Consider the following 19,907-nt stretch of genomic DNA (forward strand, 5'->3'; position numbering starts at 1 on the left):
CATGTTATACGAGTCCTGTGGAGGTGGGGGGACCCTCCTCCAGATGTGTCACTGGACATCTGGAAAGTCTTAGGGAAGGGGTTACCCACCGAGACTGGCCTGGGGGGCCGTGAAGACCGGGGACTCCTTCCTGCACCCAGTTACCTGCCAGCACCTCCCAAGAAAGCACACCAGCAATCGAGTCTCGGGCGCAAGCTGGGTCGCAGACAGCCCTCCCCAAAGCTACCTGCATCCTCTGTTGCCTGGACAAAAACAAAATTAAATGAATAAAAAGGAGGCCAAGCAGTGGTGCGCCCAAGCAAGCACACATGGTACTAAGTGCAAGGACCCAGGCGAGGATGGGCTTGAGCCGGACCCCCACCTGCAGGGAGGACACCTCACAAGCAGTGAAGCAGGGCTGCAGGTTCTGCCTCTCTCCCTCTCTGTCTCCCCCTGCCTTCTCAATTTCGCTCTGTCCTGTCCAATAAAATGAAAGAAGAAAAAAAACACACACACACAGGAGAAGTGGGCAACAAGCCCCAGCGATCACCCTGGAGGAAAAATAAATAAGTAAATCAATATAAAACAGCTTCTCCTCTGCCCCCAACTGGCCTTTCTTCTGTTCCGTTTCTGGGGATTTAGCTGTATTCAGACCAGCCCTGTGTCCTCCCTGTGTCTGGCTATTCTCAGGCTGTGCCTTCTTGTCTCCTTCCTCTCTGCTGGAAAGCAAGCAGGGAAAGGGAGGAGTGTCGGGCTGAGCTTCATTGACGGGAGACAGACAACACGGGACTCATGGTTGAGCTGTAGGCAGTATCTCTTTATTCATGCAGGACACAGCGCAATCTATACCAAGCTAAGCTAAACTCAACTAAAACGAACAATGTTGTCTTTATATATACTTCCCAAGTAGGGTGTGAACAGGATGTGACATAGAGAGGGTGGAAAGAAAAGTGACTGGTGAAAATCAGAGTGTGACAAGGAGAGGGGGCAGAGCAAAAACATATCATGAACCAGTGGGGATTGAACCAATGCCCTGGAGGGAGGGTGGTGCTTGTTAACAGCAGTTATGTAAATAGAATGAAGTGGTTATGTAAATAGAATAGTGTTAAGCAGGGGGGATTTAAACCAAATGTAACAGAAGGGGTTTTCAAAAGCATACCAACAGAGGAGGGCAAAGCTTTCCCCTGCAGGAAACCGGGTGTGTGTGTGTGTGTGTGTGTGTGTGTGTGTGTGTGTGTGTGTTACCATCACAGCCCATCTTACCTCCCCCCAGAGGGGCTCAACTCTGAAGCTCCAGGCCAGGCGAGAGGAGGGTGTGCACAGAGCAGCTGCCATGAGCAGCTGCCATCCCCTAGCTTCCCGGATGCCGTTCCTCTCTGCGGCTCAGCCCTTCTCCATCCACTGCCAGCCTCCACACTGCCCTGTGCTGCCAGCCTCCACCCACAACTTGTCTCCCAGTACCTCGCAGACTGCCCCACTTCATCCCAGGTTTCAACCCAGGTAAGAACAAGGAAAAGGGAAGGGGGGGAGGAGGGGGGAGGAAGGGAAGAAGGAAGGGAGGGAGGGAGGAAGAAAAAGACAAACTGTGTGAACAAGTGAGACTATAAACATGAGGTCCCAGGGGCCAGGTGGTGGCCCACATGTTAAAATATGCTAGGACCCAGGTTCAAGCCCCCACTACCTACCTGCAGGGGGAAAGCTTCAGGAGTCCTGAAGCAGGGCTACAGGTGTCTCTCTATCCCCCTCTCAATTTTTGGCTGTCTCTATGCAATAAAGAAAGATAATAAAATTTTAATTAAAGAATAAACGTAAGGTCAAGCTCAACATGGCCTCTGACAAGAGGCAAGTTGGTTACTAATCGCAACAGCGGTCATTAGAAGCGATGACTGGGCGCTTGCTGTGACCCAAACACTGTCCTGATCACTTTACAAGCGCTCAGTCCACAGCCTGCACCAGCCAGAGACGCTCCTCCCTCCTCAGCCCCATTTCACAGGAAGGAAAACTGAGGCGCTCCCTCCAGGGACCTGTTCGCGATCCCAAGCCTGGAGTCGGGCGCACTCTGGCAGTGCACCCTGCGCCCTGCGCTCCCTGCAGGGCCTGCACTGAGCTGCTGCTTCGAGTCCGCCCTCCTCACCTGCAGCGGGAGCGTCATAAGCAGCAAAGCAGGCCTGCGGGTGTCTTTCTCTCCTTCTCTCCTTCTTTAATGGATATTTCTTTTTTAAATTATCCGTGGGAGTCGGGCGGTAGCGCAGCGGGTTAAGGGCAGGTGGCACAGCGCGCAAGGACCGGCATAAGGATCCCGGTTCCAGCCCCCGGGCTTCACAGGCAGTGAAGCAGGTCTGCAGGTGTCTGTCTTTCTCTCCCCCTCACTGTCTTCCCCTCCTCTCTCCATTTCTCTCTGTCCTATCCAACAGCAACTATAATAACTACAACAATTCAAAAATTATTTGTAGTTTATTTATTAGTGGATATATAGAGAGATAAATTGAGTGGGAGGTGTAGAAAGAGACAGACAGACCCCTGCAGCCCTGATGCAGGACTCAAGGTGCTTCCTGCAAGTGGGGACCAGGAGCTGGACCCGAAGTCCTTGTGCACCGTAATGTGACTGCTTAAACCAGAGCGCCACAGTCTGGCCCCTCTCCCCCATCTCTCAATGTCTCTCTGTCCTGTCCAGTAAAATGGAAGAAATGGCCTCCAGGAGCAGTGGATTCGTAGTGCTGGCACTGAGCCCCAGGGATAACCCTGGAGGAAAGGGAGGGGGGGAGGAAGGGAGGAAGAAAGAAAGAAAGAAAGAAAGAAAGAAAGAAAGAAAGAAAGAAAGAAAGAAAGAAAGAAAGGGAGAAAGAAAGAAAGGAAGGAAGGAAGAAAGAAATAGAGAAAGAAAGGGCAGGGCAGGGCAGGGCAGGGCAGGTCGGGCTGGAGCCCGGGTGGTGGCGCTCGTCTCTGCAGTGCTCACGGCCCGGGTCCCCACCTGCAGGGGAAGCTCCATGAGGACACGCGGGCGGCAGGTGTCCTCTGTCTCTCTACCTCCCTCTCCCCTCTCAGTTTCTGAATCTACTCAATAAAATGGAAGGGGAAAAAAGGAGGGGGGTGCCGGCACCGAGCCCCAGCGGTCACCCTGGTGGCAAAATGAAATCGAACCAAGCCGGAAGGTTGGGCGGCTTCCTGGCGGCGGTGACTCAGCACTGCGCGCTAGGAGGTCGGGAAGCCCTGGGGCAGCGTCTCCCAGCGGGGCAGCTCCGTGGAGTCCCCTCACCCCTGCAGTCCGCCCAGGCCCGACCCTCACCCCTGAACGTCTGTCCCCAGCCTCCCAGGACCGCCTCACCCCTACATGTCCGCCCCCAGCCCCCTCCCCCCCAGCCACGGGACCCTGCACGTCCGTTCACAGCACCCCCCAAGGACCCTCACCCCTGCACGTCCGTCCACAGCCCCCCAGGGACCCTGCACGCCCGCCCCCAGTACCCCGGACCCTGCACGTCCCCAGCACGCCGGGACCCTCATCCCTGCACGTCCCCAGCACGCCGGGACCCTCATCCCTGCACGTCCCCAGCACCCCGGGACCCTGCACGAACTCCCCCAGCACCCCGGAACCCTGCACTCCCGGACCCTCATCCCTGCACGTCCCCAGCACCCCGGGACCCTCATCCCTGCACGTCCGCCCCCAGCCCTCCGGGACCCTGCGGTCCGCTCCCAGCCCCTCCCCCTGGGACCCTGCACGTCCGTCCCCAGCCCCCCCGACCCCGCACGTCAGTCCCACAGGCCACCCGGCCACCCGGGACCCTACACGCCCTTCCCCCGCCCCCCATCCATGCACTTCTGTCTCCACCCCCAGGCCCTGGCCTCCCTCCTCCGCCCATCGGGGCGGACACTGTGAGCAGCCCCGCCCCGCTCAGCCCCGCCCCGCCCCGCTCAGCCCCGCCCCACTCAGCCCCGCTCAGGCCCGCCCTGCTCAGCCCCGCTCAGCCCTGCTCGGCGAGCCCCGGCGCGCAGCCCGGCAGAGGCGGCCGGCCAACCCGGGGGCGGGGCCAGAGGGGCCAGAACCGGGAGGGGGCGGGGCTTGGAGGACGGGGCGTGGCTGAGGCGTGCACAGGGTTAGGGCCCGTCAGGGGCGGGGCTTGTCGGGGCCTTGGCGAGCGCGGTAGGCGGGGCCTGTCGGGGGCGGGGCTTGGCGGACGGGGGCGTGGCGGAGGCGGGCACAAGGTTAGGGCCCGTCAGGGGCGGGGCTTGGCCGGGCTTTGGTCGGCGCGGGAGGTGAACGGGCGTGTCTCCGCCCTGGCAGGCACGCGCCCCCGCCCCTCACGCACGCACGCCAAAGCCCGCCCCTCACGCAGGGACGCGCCCCTCCCCTTACGCACGCACGCACCCTCTCCCCGCCCCGCCCCTGCAGCGGAGCCTTATAAAGGGCGGCGCGGGGCGGGCCATCCGCTTGCATCTGCCTTCTGCCTGCTGTGTGCATCCCGCCGCCACGATGGTGAAGCAAATCGAGAGCAAGGTGGGCGCGGCGGGGCCCGCAAGGTGGGCCAGGGTGGGCTGGGGCTGGCTGCATCCCTCCGCACCCCTGCAGGAAGGCCTGGGGAGATGGGGAGCGGTAGACAGGCTGCACCCCTGCGGGAAGGCCCAGGGAGATCGGGGGCGATAGACAGGCCTCACCCCTGCGGGAAGGCCCGGGGAGATGGGGAGCGATAGACAGGCTGCACCCCTGCAGGGAGGCCCGGGGAGATGGGGGGCGATAGACAGGCCGCATCCCTGCAGGGAGGCCCGGGGAGATGGGGGGCGATAGACAGGCCGCACCCCTGCAGGGAGGCCCGGGGATATGGGGAGCGGTAGACAGGCTGCACCCCTGCAGGGAGGCCCGGGGAGATGGGGAGCGGTAGACAGGCCGCACCCCTGCAGGGAGGCCCGGGGAGATGGGGAGCGGTAGACAGGCCGCACCCCTGCAGGGAGGCCCGGGGATATGGGGAGCGGTAGACAGGCTGCACCCCTGCAGGGAGGCCCGGGGAGATGGGGGGCGATAGACAGGCCGCACCCCTGCAGGGAGGCCCGGGGATATGGGGAGCGGTAGACAGGCCGCACCCCTGCAGGGAGGCCCGGGGAGATGGAATGGACAGGCCGCACCCCCGCAGGGAGGCCCTGGTGAACTGCGACCGCGGTCCCGGGTCCCGGGTGCGCCCAACCTAGGAGCAGGGGAGGCCATAGGCCTGGGGAGGGCGCACCCGTAGCCTGCGCCCTGGGGACGCCCCTGCGGCTCCCGCACCCGCGCTCCGGGTAAGGAGGGTGCCCGTCACCTCCGCCCACATCTGGGGCCCGTGACCCCCCGCCCACATCTGGGACCCCATGACCCCCCCCCCGCCCACATCTGGGACCCCGTGACCCCTCCGGCCACATCTGGGACCCCATGACCCCCCCCCCCGCCCACATCTGGGACGCCGTGACTCCTCCGGCCACATCTGGGACCCCATGACCCCCCCCCGGCCACATCTGGGGCCCGTGACCCCCGCCCACATCTGGGACCCCATGACCCCCCCCCGCCCACATCTGGGACCCCGTGACTCCTCCGGCCACATCTGGGACCCCGTGACTCCTCCGGCCACATCTGGGACCCCATGACCCCCCCCCCCGGCCACATCTGGGGCCCGTGACCCCCGCCCACATCTGGGACCCCATGACCCCCCCCCCCCGGCCACATCTGGGACCCCGTGACTCCTCCGGCCACATCTGGGACCCCATGACCCCCCCCCCCCCGCCACATCTGGGGCCCGTGACCCCCGCCCACATCTGGGTGCGGGTGTGTCTGGAGGCCCTGGGGCCCAGGTGGCAGGGAGGTGAGGCCGCACCCGGGCTCCTCCCCTGCGCGGGGCCCTTCCGGAATGACTCAGTCCCTCGGGCCGCCGCGCCCAGGGTGCTGATGGTCCCCGTCCAGCAGCCGGCGGCTACTTCTCCTCCTCAGCACCTGCTGGTTAAATGAGAAAGGGAGGGGGCGTCCCCACCTGCAGGGGAAAGCTTCACAGTGGTCTCCATCTCCCCCGACCTCTCCATTTCTGCCTGTTTCTACCCAATAAATAAGGATAACACCAGAAAAATTTAAAAAGAGACTGTAAAAACTGCAAGTAGTCGGTTATCTTATATCTGCATTTTTATCTGAACCTATTTTTTTTTTTCCTATTCAGTTTAACTGGAACGTTTTCATGACATTAGAGCCCTTGTGTGGTCATTTCATATCTGAGAACATTGCTGCGCACTTAGACTGTTTTCAGTGCTCCCGTGAATATGACAGTTCTTAGCTTTTTTAAAAAATATGTTTTACTGTCTTTATTTGATAGAGACAAATGTAGAGGGGAGGGGGGGAGAGACCCCTACAGCCCTGCTTCACCGTTCATGAAGCAACCTCACACACACACACACCCCGCAGGTGGGGGCTGGAACCCGGGACCTTGTGCAGTGTGACATGTGCGCTCAACCTGGCCCCAGTCCTTAGCTCAGTTATCATTGATTGGGTCAAACATAAGAACCACAGGCCTACCACTGACTCAGGCTTCAACAGGTACAGTTTGGGGGTTAGCAGTCAGCTGTTACCTGCTTAACTTAGTTTCTTCCTATCTGAGTGTTTGTGTAAATCAGTAACAAGTGACCCTCACCAGTGGGCTTTACTCTGTGCACCTAACACTGGGGTGTGAGGTGTCCTTCCCCTGGCCAAGTCTCATCAGCGTGGCTGAGAGGAGAGAACCCTGTAAAGGGGCAGAAAGACCTCCGGTCAGGTTTAGGTCACCTGCTCCAGCGCTCAGCACAGCAGCACAAAGACCAGGCGGCTTCTCTCCATCCCATTTCGGCCACCGTGTTGTGTTGTGTGTGGCCTCTTCCTTGCTCAGTGAGAAGCTGCGCAGGGTGCCAGGAAATTGGCTTCTCAAAGGCCAAAGGGAGTAGCTGGTCTCCACATTTTTTATCCAGTCACCGAATGAAAGTTAGACACTTCCAGACATTGTTTGTAAACACTGGGTTTTCACCCTGGCTGACTAAAACCAGTGCTGTTGACTTGCATCATTTGAAAGCTGTTGGGAGCTATTTCAGACAGGAGTTGGGTGAGACCACAGGGACATATCACACAGCCACTGCTGCAAGCCTTACCAGCAAGACGTGCTTTGACACGGGCAGGGGGTGCTAGGAAAAAAGAGGCTGTCCTGTTCCTATTTACCCCAAAAGCAATGTTTTTCTTTCAGAATGTTTGTGTCAGTAATAAAGACTTTTGTCGCTGTTAAGTTTCTGGGAGCGAGAAAGCATATGCTGCTTTGTAGTCCAATGATCTAGAATCATTCTTAAACTGGTGGTTCTCTTAAGGCAAATTTAAGTGCCAGGAAGGAAAAAAATCACCACGAAGTCTTCATATACCTGGCTCTGGCTTTTGTTCACGAGTCAACAGTGGACGTCACCAAGGTAGTTTTGCTTGAATTTGATTTTGCATTGTTTGGGGAAACCCTTGGCAAGTGCTTGAAATACACTCTTATTTCATTAAAGAATATTCATAAGACACTGTGTTTAGTACCCAGATATTATCATTTCTTAGCTTTGTCTTTGCCTTACCTGAATTTTTTGAGTGAAATCACTGGGGGAAGTCAGTGGTGGCTTGCGGAAATAATGATTTCAGACTCACTACACCTTTCACTCTCCTTACACATGTGCAGTCTCCCCAGACGTGAAGCTGGAGTGAGAGTTCGTGCATGCATAGATGAAGGGCTGGCGGCTGTGGTGGCCAGGCAGTCTTAGGAACACCAAGTGCGAAATGAGAAGTTAATCCAGAGGTGTTACTGTACTTGCTAGCAACTAATTCCCTTTTGATTGCTACGGTTTTTCGCTGACTCTTCCTTACCAGACAGAGGATTCTTACTTTTCAAAAGAACACTAATAGATATTTTGTTTAGTTGTTGGTTTGTGGTTTTTTTTGGGGGGAGGGGATTCTGATAGAGACAAAGCGTGAGAGACACCTGCAGCACTGCTCAGACACACTCGGGAAATAGATCTGCATGTTCTTTGCCAGGTGAGCCATTGCCTCCTGGGACAGTAGCTTTTAATTAAACCAATCTGACTAGCATTTTTATTTCTGGGGGGGGGGGGGGGTGCTAGACTTCAGATGTAGATGTTTGCCTTTTGGTCTCTTGGTTGCCCTGGTTTTGGTCAGCACTAATGATCGTGTTCTTGTTCACTTGGAAGGTTAGCTTCTTAGGTGACAGGATCAGGCCGTTGGTGGGTTATTCAGTTTGTCGGTGAGGGCGTGCTTGGTGATCTCTGCAGGCATCCATGTACAAACAGCAGCTACAAAAAAAATTAGTTATTGGGAAACCCAAATACATTCATAGTCAACATTGAAGAGAAGGGGACAGATTTCTGAGATAACGGCAGAAATCAAAGGTGGATGAGCCCCGTTCCTGCTGGAGCCTGTTGGAAGCGAGTGCTTGTTAACACTGAAGGAAGAGTTGGGGGAAGAGCTGCTGTCCTTGGAGGGGGGGTTATTCCTTTAGTCAAAAAGTGCTACTTTTTAAAAACAGCCTCTGATGTTTCAATTACAAAGTTCTGCATTTTTCTTTTTACTTTAATTGAAGCTGACTGAATTGATGACCATATACTGTCTCCCATAAGCTTGATTTGCTGTGAAAACACTTAGATCAGACATCTTATTTTCCGCCCACTTGCTCAGTTTGGATATAGCTAAACCAATTGACAGTGTTTTCTAAAATATTTTAAAGACTCGAATATTGAGTGTGTATTCATCTTAAGACTCTTAGGATTCCTTCAGATCTGCTTTGGTTTTTTTTTTTTTTTTTTTAACTAGAAATTAAGCCCTGAAAGCTGAGCCTCCAAACTGTGACGATGGTGGTGGTTTTTTGGTCACATTTTATCAGACCTTTCAGAAAAGATGGCCTGTAACATGTATTTGTTTTCTCCTTAGTCTGCTTTTCAGGAAGCCTTGGATTCTGCAGGAGATAAACTGGTGGTAGTGGACTTCTCGGCCACGTGGTGTGGGCCTTGCAAGATGATCAAGCCTTTCTTTCACGTGAGTATTAAGCAACTTTAGTTTTTATTGAGGGGATTAATGAATGGTTTGCAGTCAATAGCAAAATACAGTAACAAAAAATAAAATACAGTAGCTCGTGCATAGATAACATGTCTCAGTCTTTCACGTAACAATTCACCCCTCTCTAGGTGCTCTGACATCATGTTCCAGGACTTGAACCCCCCCCCCCACAACTTTTGTTTGTACATTTGTTTGAGGAACTGACAGTCATAAAACTTAGTAAAAAGAACTCCAGGGAACGATTTGCCTGGGGTTTGACCCATACAGCCCATTGAAGATGCCTTCTGGAGGTTGATTTGGACCTATTAAGTAGTTATGTTTTTCTGCCAGTTGAAACATGGACTGTATCTGAAATCCAGGCTTCAAAATAATTCTGTAGCAAGAAGAATGTGATTCAGTGGAAATGTGTCTTTCCTGCCTGCCTGCCTGGTCCCTGGTTTAAATGTTTGAGTCATTAGTCAATCTCCAGTGTTTTATCTTCACTCTACTTGTATCAGATATCCAGTTACGTTTCATATGTGTTGTTGTCATGCTCGGTGCTAAATTCTTTGTGTGTTTTCCTTTTAAATTTTTCAGTCCCTTTGTGAAAAGTATTCGGATGTGGTATTCCTTGAAGTCGATGTGGATGACTGTCAGGTATGTGGCCGGGAACTGGGAATCAGACTGGACTATTCTTGTCGGAATTTTTCTGAACTCACCAGTGTTTGCTTTCATAAATATGCACATAGCACTAGACCTGTAGCCCAAGCTAAGAGGTCTGCTTTGCGAGAACAGGTGACAATTGTGTGAGCTATAAGCCTGAGCCTCACGGTTGGGACTTAGTGTCCAGCAGCAGTGGCTGAGGGGCGAGGCTGGCAGCTCAGTAGCACGACAGGCCCTGCATGCTCCAAGCTCTGGTTTCAGTCCCCTGCGTAACTTTTGACATTGTGACTGTGATAACCTCTAAAAAGACAGATGGTTAAGGCTTCTGTGCATTTCTGAAAGTCACCTTTCTAAAAGTACAGCTTCTGCCAAACACCCCCGAGATGTTCAGTAAATAGAAATTGAGTTTGACCAGGACTGGAAGTGATACCAAGAGAAGAGGCCTTTTCTTTTGTATGACATTTGTTTAAGGAACTGATAGTCACAGAACTAAAAGAACTCCAGGGGACAGTAGCATAACAGCTTGCTGTGGGTTTAACACATACAACTCTTTGTAAACAAAGAAGTTAAATAGGTCGCCAGGAGCCTGTGCTTATTCTACATTTTTTTTTTTTTGGCAAGTGTTAGAAAACCCAAATAGGACAGGGAAGGCAGGCTTACCCAGTGAGGTGCAGGCCTTGCCAGGCACAAGGCCCCATCTGATGCCCAGCACCACATGGGAGTGCCAAGGCGCCAGAGGAACTTGTGGTGGTATCTCTCCCCTTCTCTACTGGAAATAAAAGGATCTGCCCAGGAGTAGTGAACTTTGCATGTGCGAGGCCCAGGCACTGCAAAAAGCAGAAGGCACAGGAGGGAGATCCAAAGTGAACAAACACCAAGTTACCCAGTAGGGATACAGGAGAACTTGGGATGGGCGAGCGAGGCACTGTCCTTGTTCCCGGATCCATGCACTCCTGCACTCCGTGGTGGTGCTGGCCCTGTTGTACTGGTGAGGGACTGTAAGCACAGGATGGTTGTCCGTCATTGGTCAGCACACGGAATAGCACTAAAGCCGGGGCTGTCTGCCCTGCACGCAGGAGGGCTGTGTCCTTGCTTCCAGTACCGACTGCATGGCTCATGCTTTCATCTCACCCTCATTTTCTTGAGGCTCTTTCTCCCATCAGCCACTCTGGTTGCCTGTTCACTTCACAAGCATTGAATGGCCAGTAAGAAAAGGCGTTTGCAGTACTTCTGAGTACTGGGCCGGATGTCCCCTACTCAACTCGGCAGATAACGGGGCTGCAGCACAGAAGAGACCTCTGAACTGTGGTGGGCTAAGTGTGTCTTTCACCTGGGTGCAAAACTTTTGGGAGTAGATGTGCAGCAAATTCCAAGACCCTCTGTGTGCTATTTCTTGTCTGGCTGGTATACTTATCACCTGATTTAAAAGAAAACTCAGCTGAGTAAAGTCTCAGAATCCAATCAGTGATACTCAGTGATTCACAAATGAAACAGCGCCCCACCTAGCAGGTTGGAAGACTCCTTTGAAGAGCTGTGTGAGGTGGGATGTTTCTAAGGGGAGAGGAAGTTGGTGGGTCACCTTTGGTGAAGATTGGGAGAGGCCAAACCTGCAGTTAGCTATGGCTTGGCGGGATTGTGAACTAAAGGCTCTTTTTAAAAAAAACTTGTTGGTGATTTAATATTGATGAAGAGGATTGTAAGATCACGGGGACAGTTCCGGTGGGAACCAGAGCCCTGTGTCCCATCCCCTCCATTGGAAGCTCTCCTGTTCTGTATCCCTCTGGGAGGGTGCACCCAGATTCCTAGGTCCTCTTTAGTGCCCCAAGATACTGTGATCCCTGAGGAGACAGCACATGTTGAGAACCTTTTCATTCTGCCTCTACATTTGAACAAAGTGAGGAATTTTTTTTTTCCTTTGAATTCTTGTGAGGATAATTTCTCCATCTGAACAACCTTAACTGTCTTTCAAAATTTGAAATTGAACTCCAGAATTGAATTCTCAATCCAATGGGTGTGACGGCATGCCTTTAAGCAGAAGGAGTATTTAATGGTGTGGCTGGTTATTTACATGTCTATTGCGGGAAGGTCCTGGCCATCAGCTCCAGGCCCAAGCGCTCCACACTCACAGTCACGGTGTTTGAGGAGCTGGCAGCACGCGGCTCAGCATGAGTCCCTGAAGACTTGGACTGGAAGAAATGATCTCTTAGAAACAGGTTTAAAATGAACAGATAGACTTCAACAGGAGCACATGGTGTGGCCCACTCAGAAGTTAGTTCGTATACATTGGAAAGGATGGTTTCTAGCTCTTTTAAAAATTACAGACTGATGTTTGCAGAGTCTCCTCCCAGCTCTCTTCAGGGTCTGACACTTATTTTATAAATTACAATGCACAAGGACCCAGGTTCAAGCCCCTGGTCCCTGCCTGCAAGGGGAAAGCTTCACAAGTGGTGAAGCAGGACTGTAGGTGTCTCTCTCCCTCACTATCTCCTCCTCCCCTCTCAATTTCTGTCTCTATCCAATATAAATAAATAAATATTTTTCAAAACAACACAGCAGTGCCCCAAAGCAAAGGACTCTGGGAGAGGGGCAAATTGGTTCAGATAGAAAGAGTATTGGGGACCCAGAGCAGGGCTGAGAAGGACTTCGCATGGTGGGGGTGGTGTGTGGACACCTAGCATGGAGAGAGAGAGAGAGAGAGATGAGGAATTATGAGGAATTGCACCCACGAGCCAGCAACTTCACTGCGGGAAGTACTAGACACAGTCATGATGATTTTGCAACATTTTAGAAGGACGTGTGTTTCCATTTTGATGAGAGCAGTCTGGGATGAGTTAATAATCAGTCACAAAGTAGTTTTATAGTTAGTTTGACTGTTCAGGGTGCAAAGCTAGTGAAAGTAAGTTTAACAAGGGTAAGTGTATGATCTTGTTACACTTGCTAGTAAAAACCTGAGAGAGAAAATGGAGCAGTAATTGATGGTGATGAGGGTGGGAGGGACATCAGGCTGAGAAGCAGCAGCTGGGAGAAGGAGCCCTTCTGTATCCTGACTGCTACTTACAGGCTGTGGATTTGAATTCTGTCTACACAGATAGGCAGTGGGCTAACTTTTAATGAGGGAAATGGAGCAGATATTAAGGATCCACTGTTTTCAAAACCTCCAGGGTAGGGAGAGCCAAGGAGATGGCTGAGGATCTGGGCTCAGTTCCTAGCAGCTCCTAACCCCGCCCCAAAGCAGCAAGATAAGCCCAATGAGCTCCATGGATGGGGGTAGTGTGGGGTCTCTCCATCTGGGAACTGGGGCGGTGACCCCGCCAGACAGACATGGTTCCTACTAATGACACCTTGAATTCCCTTCCATGTACCAGTTTAAAAAAAAAACTCTCAAAGGTACTTAATTTTTTAATGATCTCTGCATTTCAAATCACTATAGGAATAGACAAAACTGCATAAACACATCTAAAAAAAAAAACGCCTCTACTTCCATAGAACTGTAGGAAATAAAAGTACATTAATTTCAGGGAAGATCAAATACTAACTATGAGATGTCTAAACTGAGGTCTGTAAAGGATTTTAATAGATGGGGTTTGCTGTTAGTGGAAGTTGACTATTAATTTGGGAGTCAGTACTCCCAAATTTGCCTAATCAACTTGTCTAATTGTACAGTTTTTGAGAAATCCATCATAACATCCTAAAATGAATATAGTCAGAAAAATCCCAGAAAGTTTTGTTGTTGTTGTTGTTGTTGTTGTTGTTTTTTTTTTAAGAAACTAGTAGGGAGAACATTTGTCAGCACTGAAATGTTCATGGCCCATAAATGAAGGTGTGCCATCTGCATTCTGCAGCCGGAGTGGATCATTCCATCCCTGGGACAGAACTGAAAGTCCAAAAGACCAGAGCCACATCTGTTTGACATTGCACTAATGATTAACCACCTGGGCTTGGGATGCTGCCTTTCTACCTCAGTCTTATTTCCAAGTAAAATCTAGAAAAGATTAAACTGACTGTAGAAAAACGCAGGAATGTAGAACCGGTCGGTGTCAAGTCAAAACACTTTTAGACAATCTTATCTAATGTAGTCTAACTTGACTTATGCTTTGCCATTTAGAAAGTGGGCCCAGAAATTCCAGTAACAAAACTCAAGTCTGGTGCTGACTTGGATAACCTACACGTTTATTTCTTGGATAGAGACAGAAATCACAAGGGGAGAGGGAGATAGAGAGATGAGAGACAGCTGTGTCACCGCCTCACCTCTTGCAAACGTTTCTGCTGTGGGCCTGGAGCCATGTGTGCTCTGCGGGTCTAAGGCGGCCACAGTGCCACGCACATGAAGCAGCCGGGGAGGGCTGCTGGGCTTGACCGCCCACTGGAAGGCTGAAGTATGAAATGAGGCATCCGGAACCTGACAGTGACCAGCCTGTGTCTCCTGCCGCTTAGATCACTTTATTTTCTGGGGGCAGAACTTTGGGAATAGTCTTTGCATCAGAGTCATGACCCATGCTCAGGTCCTGTCTCACACGTTCATATCATGTGCTCCATCTTGTTTCTTTAGTTTTTAATTTTATTGGTGATTTAATAATGACTAATAAGATTACAAGACAACAGGGGTAAAATTCCACACAGTTCCCACCACCAGAGCTCCCTGTCCCAGCGCCTCCACTGGAAGCTTCCCTGTTCTTTATCCCTCTGGGAGCAGGGATCCAGGATCTTTATGGGGAGCAGAAGGTGGGAGTTCTGGCTTCTGTCAGTGCTTCTCCACTGGACACGGGTGTTGGCGGGTGGACTCACATGCCCAGCCTGTCTCTGTCTCTCCCCAGCACCCCACCCTGCCCCTATGACTCCACACTCCCCAGACCGCTGGCTGTGCTCACTGGGTACAAAAGCAGCAGCCAGCACCTTCCTCTTTTGAGCTTCATGCCGCCTGCTGACAGGAAACGTGGCATCCAGCTGGTGGCTTGAGTATGCCAAGTAAAGAGGGCGGGATGGTGATGCCAGCTGCTCTGTACCACGGTGACAGGTGAGCCCAGGACTCCTAGTTACTCAGGCTGAAGAGGTATTTGCTCGTGGACAACTGGTTCCAGGCTTGTTATTTAAACACATGTAAAAGCCAACTCATAATCTGGGTGCGTCAAACCTGAGGGTCACGGACTCCTGTCGGTGTTTGAGCTCCCAGCTGTGCTGTCTTCTGAGGACGTCCTGATAACTAGCCCAGGTCAGCATCTCCGTTCTTAGTGTCCTGCCAGCACCTTGGCCGCCTCTAAGCCAGGTGCTCACTCACGCTTCACAGGGCTCCGCTGGAGTTCAGCTGTCACTGCAGTTTCCCTCTTGGTTTTTGCTGCTTTGTCTCAGGAAGCTTGCCCCCACGTGCGCGCTGGGGGCTGACACCCAGGTCCTTGTGTGTGCTGATGTGTGCTCTGCCAGGTGCGCCGCCCCGGCCCCGTGGGGGTCTCTGTGTTGTGCCGCAGCTTGTGCAGTAACTGCAGCGTCTGGAACACGGGGCACTCCGGCCATGGCAGCCGTCTTTATTCTGCCATTTCTTGCTGAAACTCTTACTGGAAACTTTGCTTACTTTTCTCCCCAGAAAAGTTAAGGAAAGACTTTCTGTGAAGAACTCTGCCTCGGCAGTCAGGCCCCAGTCATGCTTTTCCCGCTCAGGGCCGCAGCAGTGCCCGTCAGACTGTCAGCTGTGAAGCTCTCCTTTTTCTTCCCAGCTACCTGCACCTGCTGGTGGCTCACCCTGCCGACTGCTCCAACTATAGCCACACACACACTTTCAAATCTGGGATCACCAGAGTTTACAACTCGTAGTCATGAAAGTCATTTTATTTCTGCGATCTGGCAATTGGACGTGGTTTGCATTTCTTTGGGCCTTTCCAGTGCCAGACTGGCATTTTCAGTTCTGTTTGGACTTCATCTGAAAAACTTGTCCAGATCAAACCAGTCCTCAAGGTGTTCTCCTCCAGACCTTGCAGATGAACTCAGTATTGAGAATGGGGTGTCCTGGCTTCTGGGTAGTTCTGTGCGGTGGAGACAGCTAGGTGCAGCGTGTGCAGGAAGGTGAGGCACCGTAGGCGCCGGATGTAGAAGGGCAGGCGCGCCCCGTTCTGTTCTGAGCTACAAGGCTCTCGGCTCCAGGTGCTGCTGCTTCCTCGGAGTCCAACATGACCAGCTGGGCTTTTGTTATATTATGTCTGTTCAGTTTCATGCCCAAAATAACCTTGTGCTGAGATGTACAATTCGGGGGGAGGGGATCTGGCCGTGAGCCCAGGCAGTGGCACATCCATTCCCATGGGCAAGGACCCGGGTTCAAGCCCCTGGTCTCCACCTGCTTGGGGCAAGTTTTGCAAGTGGTAGAGCAGGGCTGCAGGTGTCTGTTTCTCCTATCTCTCCCTTCTCAGTTTCTGTCTCTGTCCAGTAATTTTTTTAAAAATCTGATTGTAGATGAACTGGCTGACTATGGAACTGATCTCTTCTGTTCAGTACTCAGGGCCATTTGTTTTATTCCCCTCAGGACGTTGCCTCAGAGTGTGATGTCAAATGTATGCCCACCTTCCAGTTCTTTAAAAAGGGACAAAAGGTATGTATACCTGACCTTGAAAGGGGTGAGCTGGATGCTGGGGAAATGACACAGAGAAGAACTTGAAGTGACTTTCCTCCCCCAGTGAGGAAGCATGCCCCCCTGGGGGTCGGGCGGTGGCGCAGCGGGTTAAGCACAGGTGGCGCCAAGCGCGAGGACCGGCATAAGGATCCCGGTTGGAGCCCCCGGCTCCCCACCTGCAGGGGAGTCGCTTCACAGGCGGTGAAGCAGGTCTGCAGGTGTCTGTCTTTCTCTCCCCCTCTCTGTCTCCCTTCCTCCCTCCATTTCTCTCTGTCCTGTAACATATTCTTCACTGATGGAGGCGCACACACAATGTGATGCGTCACTCACCCCAGGCGTTACAAAGCCCAGGGGGTGCCGCTCTGTCTGCATCATTAGTGCATCTGCCTTACACTGAAAATGTGCGGGAGGCTTTTAGACTCACGGCAGTGTGGGGGATTGAACCTGGGACTTTGGAGCTTCAGGCAGGAGAGTGTCTTTTCAGAACCATTAGGCTATCTTCCCCCACCCAACTTTTGGACTTTGTACGATTGTAAGAACTGCATGTCTCCCAGAAATACTTCTTTTCTGACATTGCCTTCCCTCGTCCCACCCATCCTCACACATGCCGTAGGCACAGAGCAAGGAGACGGCCCTCTAACATCAGTCTTCTCTTACCAGGTGGGTGAGTTTTCTGGCGCTAATAAGGAAAAACTTGAAGCTACCATTAATGAATTCATCTAATCACGATCTCATGATCTCATCGGCTGTAATTTTTTTATTTACAAAAAATAAAGACCAGATATGAAGATTATATGCTCAACTCCCATTAAGTCTAAGGAACAATAAAATAATTAATTTACCCTTTTTAAAACTGCCTGGTGTCTGACTAGCTTTCAAAATAAATGTGAATGGCGACTACACGATACTTAACGGCTTAATTATTTTCACATCCTGGTCACTTTTCTTAGTGACCTTATAGGCCCTTAATGACTAATTTTAAGGTTTGGTTTTGGTTTTTTCCTATTTATGTTTTAGTATGTTTTGGAAAAACTCCTGATGGAACGATAGAGTAGTGTGCTAGAATTCTGTGTTACCCTGCGAACAGATATTGGGGTTGTTTCAGCGGCAAGGCCCCCATCCCATCTGAACGTGTGTGGCCTGAATCGGTAGGCACCCATGAAGCTTTGAGGTTTCCATCCCAGAGAATCTCGTGAGCTGCGGCCTGCACAGTAGTGACCGGTCCTATTAGATATTAATCTGTGGTGACTGCCTCACAAGGGAGCCTCCTGGCTGCCAGCATCTTAAACGAACTTGACACAGGCTCCAGCCGGAGTTACTGAAAGGTGTGGAGTTTAATAGTCTTTTCAGAGAACATCGGTGCTTTTGTTGGCGGCATTATCAGAGGGCTAGAGACATGCTTAAAAGATGGCTGGCGACCAGAGCCGCCCAGCTCTGGATACTGGTGACGCCAGTGTCCACCTTGACCCGACCCCCTTGCACAAGCCTGTGTGCGGCTATTCGTGCCTTAGCCCCCAGCCCTTAGCGAACAGCTGAAAATGGACAGTAGTTGCAGCTCCAGGGATCAGACTGCAGTTGACAGGCCCGTGGCATCAATCACGCCTCTCTGTCATAAATGACCCCGGGGCCGGGCGGCGGCGGGAACCACCAGGATGCTGATTTGAGCGCCTGCCCCCACCTGCAGGGAGGACGCTTCAAGAGTGCTGAAGCGGGTGTCTCTATCTCCCTGTCTCCTCTCAATTTCTCTGACTGGCCGAGTAAAACTGAAGTAGGAAGGGAAGATGACCACCGGCAGCCAGATCCTCTGTCGGCACCGACCCCCTGGACTGCGAGCCTTGCCGATGATGGTAGTTCAGACACATTCCGCAGATGCTTGTGCTAAATACAGTATTGAGAGCAGAGGAAATGTGTCGGAAATAGATTGTACAGCACTCTGTTTGAAGGTGATGGTACAAATCAACTCGGCTTATAAGTAAGAAAGTGCAAATGGAAGTGGACCCACTGAATTCAAGGCTCATTGCAATCTTGGTGAAAATCCCATGAGGTCTGTGCTTGGTTTCCATTTCTGTCAGCAGCACACTAAGCAGTGAGGAAACATTTAAACAACTAGCAGTCCCCTTCCCTGGGTCTTGTCTCACTCATCAGAAAGCAAGGGAGCGACTTGACATGCCTGGGGCCCTGAGTTGATCCCTGACACTGAAAATAGCAGTCATTTTATGATCTAAAAAAAACCCCAAAATCTCAGCTGGAATGCTCTCAAAATAGTTGCCCGTTAATGCCAGGCGCTGCTGGCTGGGGATAAACACAGGTGGAGTAAGACTTGGGCTTTCCATCTAGGTAGTCAAAGTAGACTGGCCTGGTATTTAAATACACATATATTGTTTGTTGTATCTTAATCAATACAGAGACCCGAGCCTCACGCAAGAGTGTCTTGGAAACCACTGTGCTGTTTCCACAGCCCCGGGCTGGCATGAGGCCAAGACAGGCAGGCACAGGCTGAGCCGGGCCGGGCCTGCTTTGAATGCCGTGGCTCTGTTCAGTGGCTGTGCTGAGATCTGACGCGGCCCTGCCAGAAGTCGGGGGCCCATTCTGAGTAGCACGGCACTTGGTAAAGGCTGAGTGGGTGGAAGTGTGACACAGACCCACCCGAGAGGCGCGGCCCCGGTGCGTGGGCAGAGCCCATGTGCTATCCAGCCAGGGGCCAGAGCTAGTGCCGCCGGGTGCCCAGGCTAAGTAACGACGTGCTGTCTGGGCCATGCGACTGATGAGCTAAGGGCTGTGCCAGGGACGCGGACATGACTGAAGGAGTGCCCGGACCCAGAGGCCGGCCACCCGCAGCACCCGGCTCCCCGCCTGCAGGAGGGGCGTTAAACAAGCAATCAAGCAGGCCTGCAGGTGTCTCTCTGTCTGTCCCTCTCTATCTGCCCCTCTTGTCCCAATTTCTCTTTGTCCTATCCAATGAAATGAGAGAGAGAAAAAAAAAAAAAAAAGAAAATATGGCCGTCTGGAGCGGCGGATTCGTAGTGCCGCACCAAGCCCCAGCCACTGGAGAAACTATTCATGTCAGCAGCCATGCAGGGATCACTGACCCTCCAAGAAAGAAAAAAAGGGGTGGGGGTAGCACAGCGGGATAAGCGCACATGGCAGGAAGCACAAGGACCAGTGTGAGGATTCTGGCTCCAGCCCCCGGCTCCCCACCTGCAGGGGAGTCGCTTCACGGGCGGTGAAGCAGGTCTGCAGGTGTCTGTCTTTCCTCTCTGTCTTCCCCTCCTCTCTCCATTTCTCTCTATCCTATCCAACAATAACAATAGCAACAATAACAAGGGCAAAAAAAATGGGGGAAATAGCCTCCAGGAGCAGTAGATTCATAGTGCAGGCACCAAGCCACAGCAATAACCCTGGAGGCAAAAAAAAGGGGGGGGGATTATACAAAAAATTAAGGCAAAAAAGGAGGGAGAATTGTACAAACACTTTTTGTAGAAAGCTGGCTAGCTGGTCCTATCAGCCTCCTTCTTCTTCTTCTAGCATTTGCCCTTCTTCCGTAGCCAGTCAACAGCGTCAGGTTGAACCTGATATAAAGTTTCGAGACCTCCTTTGAATCTGGAGAGGTGGCAGTCGTTGACTATG

At 52.3% G+C, this 19,907-nt stretch overlaps 1 protein-coding gene across 3 annotated transcripts; it reads left to right on the forward strand.

Moving 5' to 3' along the window:
• Positions 1-4,318: 4,318 nt before the first annotated feature.
• Positions 4,319-17,187, forward strand: LOC103126187 (thioredoxin). Of its 3 annotated transcripts, XM_016194296.2 has the most exons (5): positions 4,320-4,471; positions 8,918-9,022; positions 9,620-9,679; positions 16,194-16,259; positions 16,941-17,187. In XM_016194296.2, exons 1-5 carry the CDS (start codon positions 4,448-4,450, stop codon positions 17,001-17,003), a joined length of 318 nt encoding a protein of 105 aa, XP_016049782.1. In that variant the 5' UTR covers positions 4,320-4,447; the 3' UTR covers positions 17,004-17,187. The 3 variants fall into 3 exon arrangements, with proteins under 3 accessions (XP_060055012.1, XP_060055011.1, XP_016049782.1); XM_060199029.1 differs by lacking the exon at positions 9,620-9,679 and having other exon boundaries at positions 4,319-4,471; XM_060199028.1 differs by lacking the exons at positions 16,194-16,259; positions 16,941-17,187 and adding an exon at positions 9,799-9,900 and having other exon boundaries at positions 4,319-4,471; positions 9,620-9,745.
• Positions 17,188-19,907: the final 2,720 nt, after the last annotated feature.

The sequence above is a fragment of the Erinaceus europaeus genome, chromosome 10 (assembly GCF_950295315.1).
Source record: "Erinaceus europaeus chromosome 10, mEriEur2.1, whole genome shotgun sequence".
In the NCBI taxonomy this organism is placed as follows: Eukaryota; Metazoa; Chordata; class Mammalia; order Eulipotyphla; family Erinaceidae; genus Erinaceus; species Erinaceus europaeus.

Excerpts from the sequence above, each read along its gene's own strand:
- LOC103126187 (XM_060199028.1), top strand. The coding sequence starts at position 4,448 with ATGGTGAAGCAAATCGAGAGCAAG. Across the intron at positions 4,472-8,917 it reads TGAAGCAAATCGAGAGCAAG|TCTGCTTTTCAGGAAGCCTT; the intron begins GTGGGCGCGGCG and ends TTTTCTCCTTAG. Across the intron at positions 9,746-9,798 it reads ATTTTTCTGAACTCACCAGT|GTCTGCTTTGCGAGAACAGG; the intron begins GTTTGCTTTCAT and ends CCAAGCTAAGAG.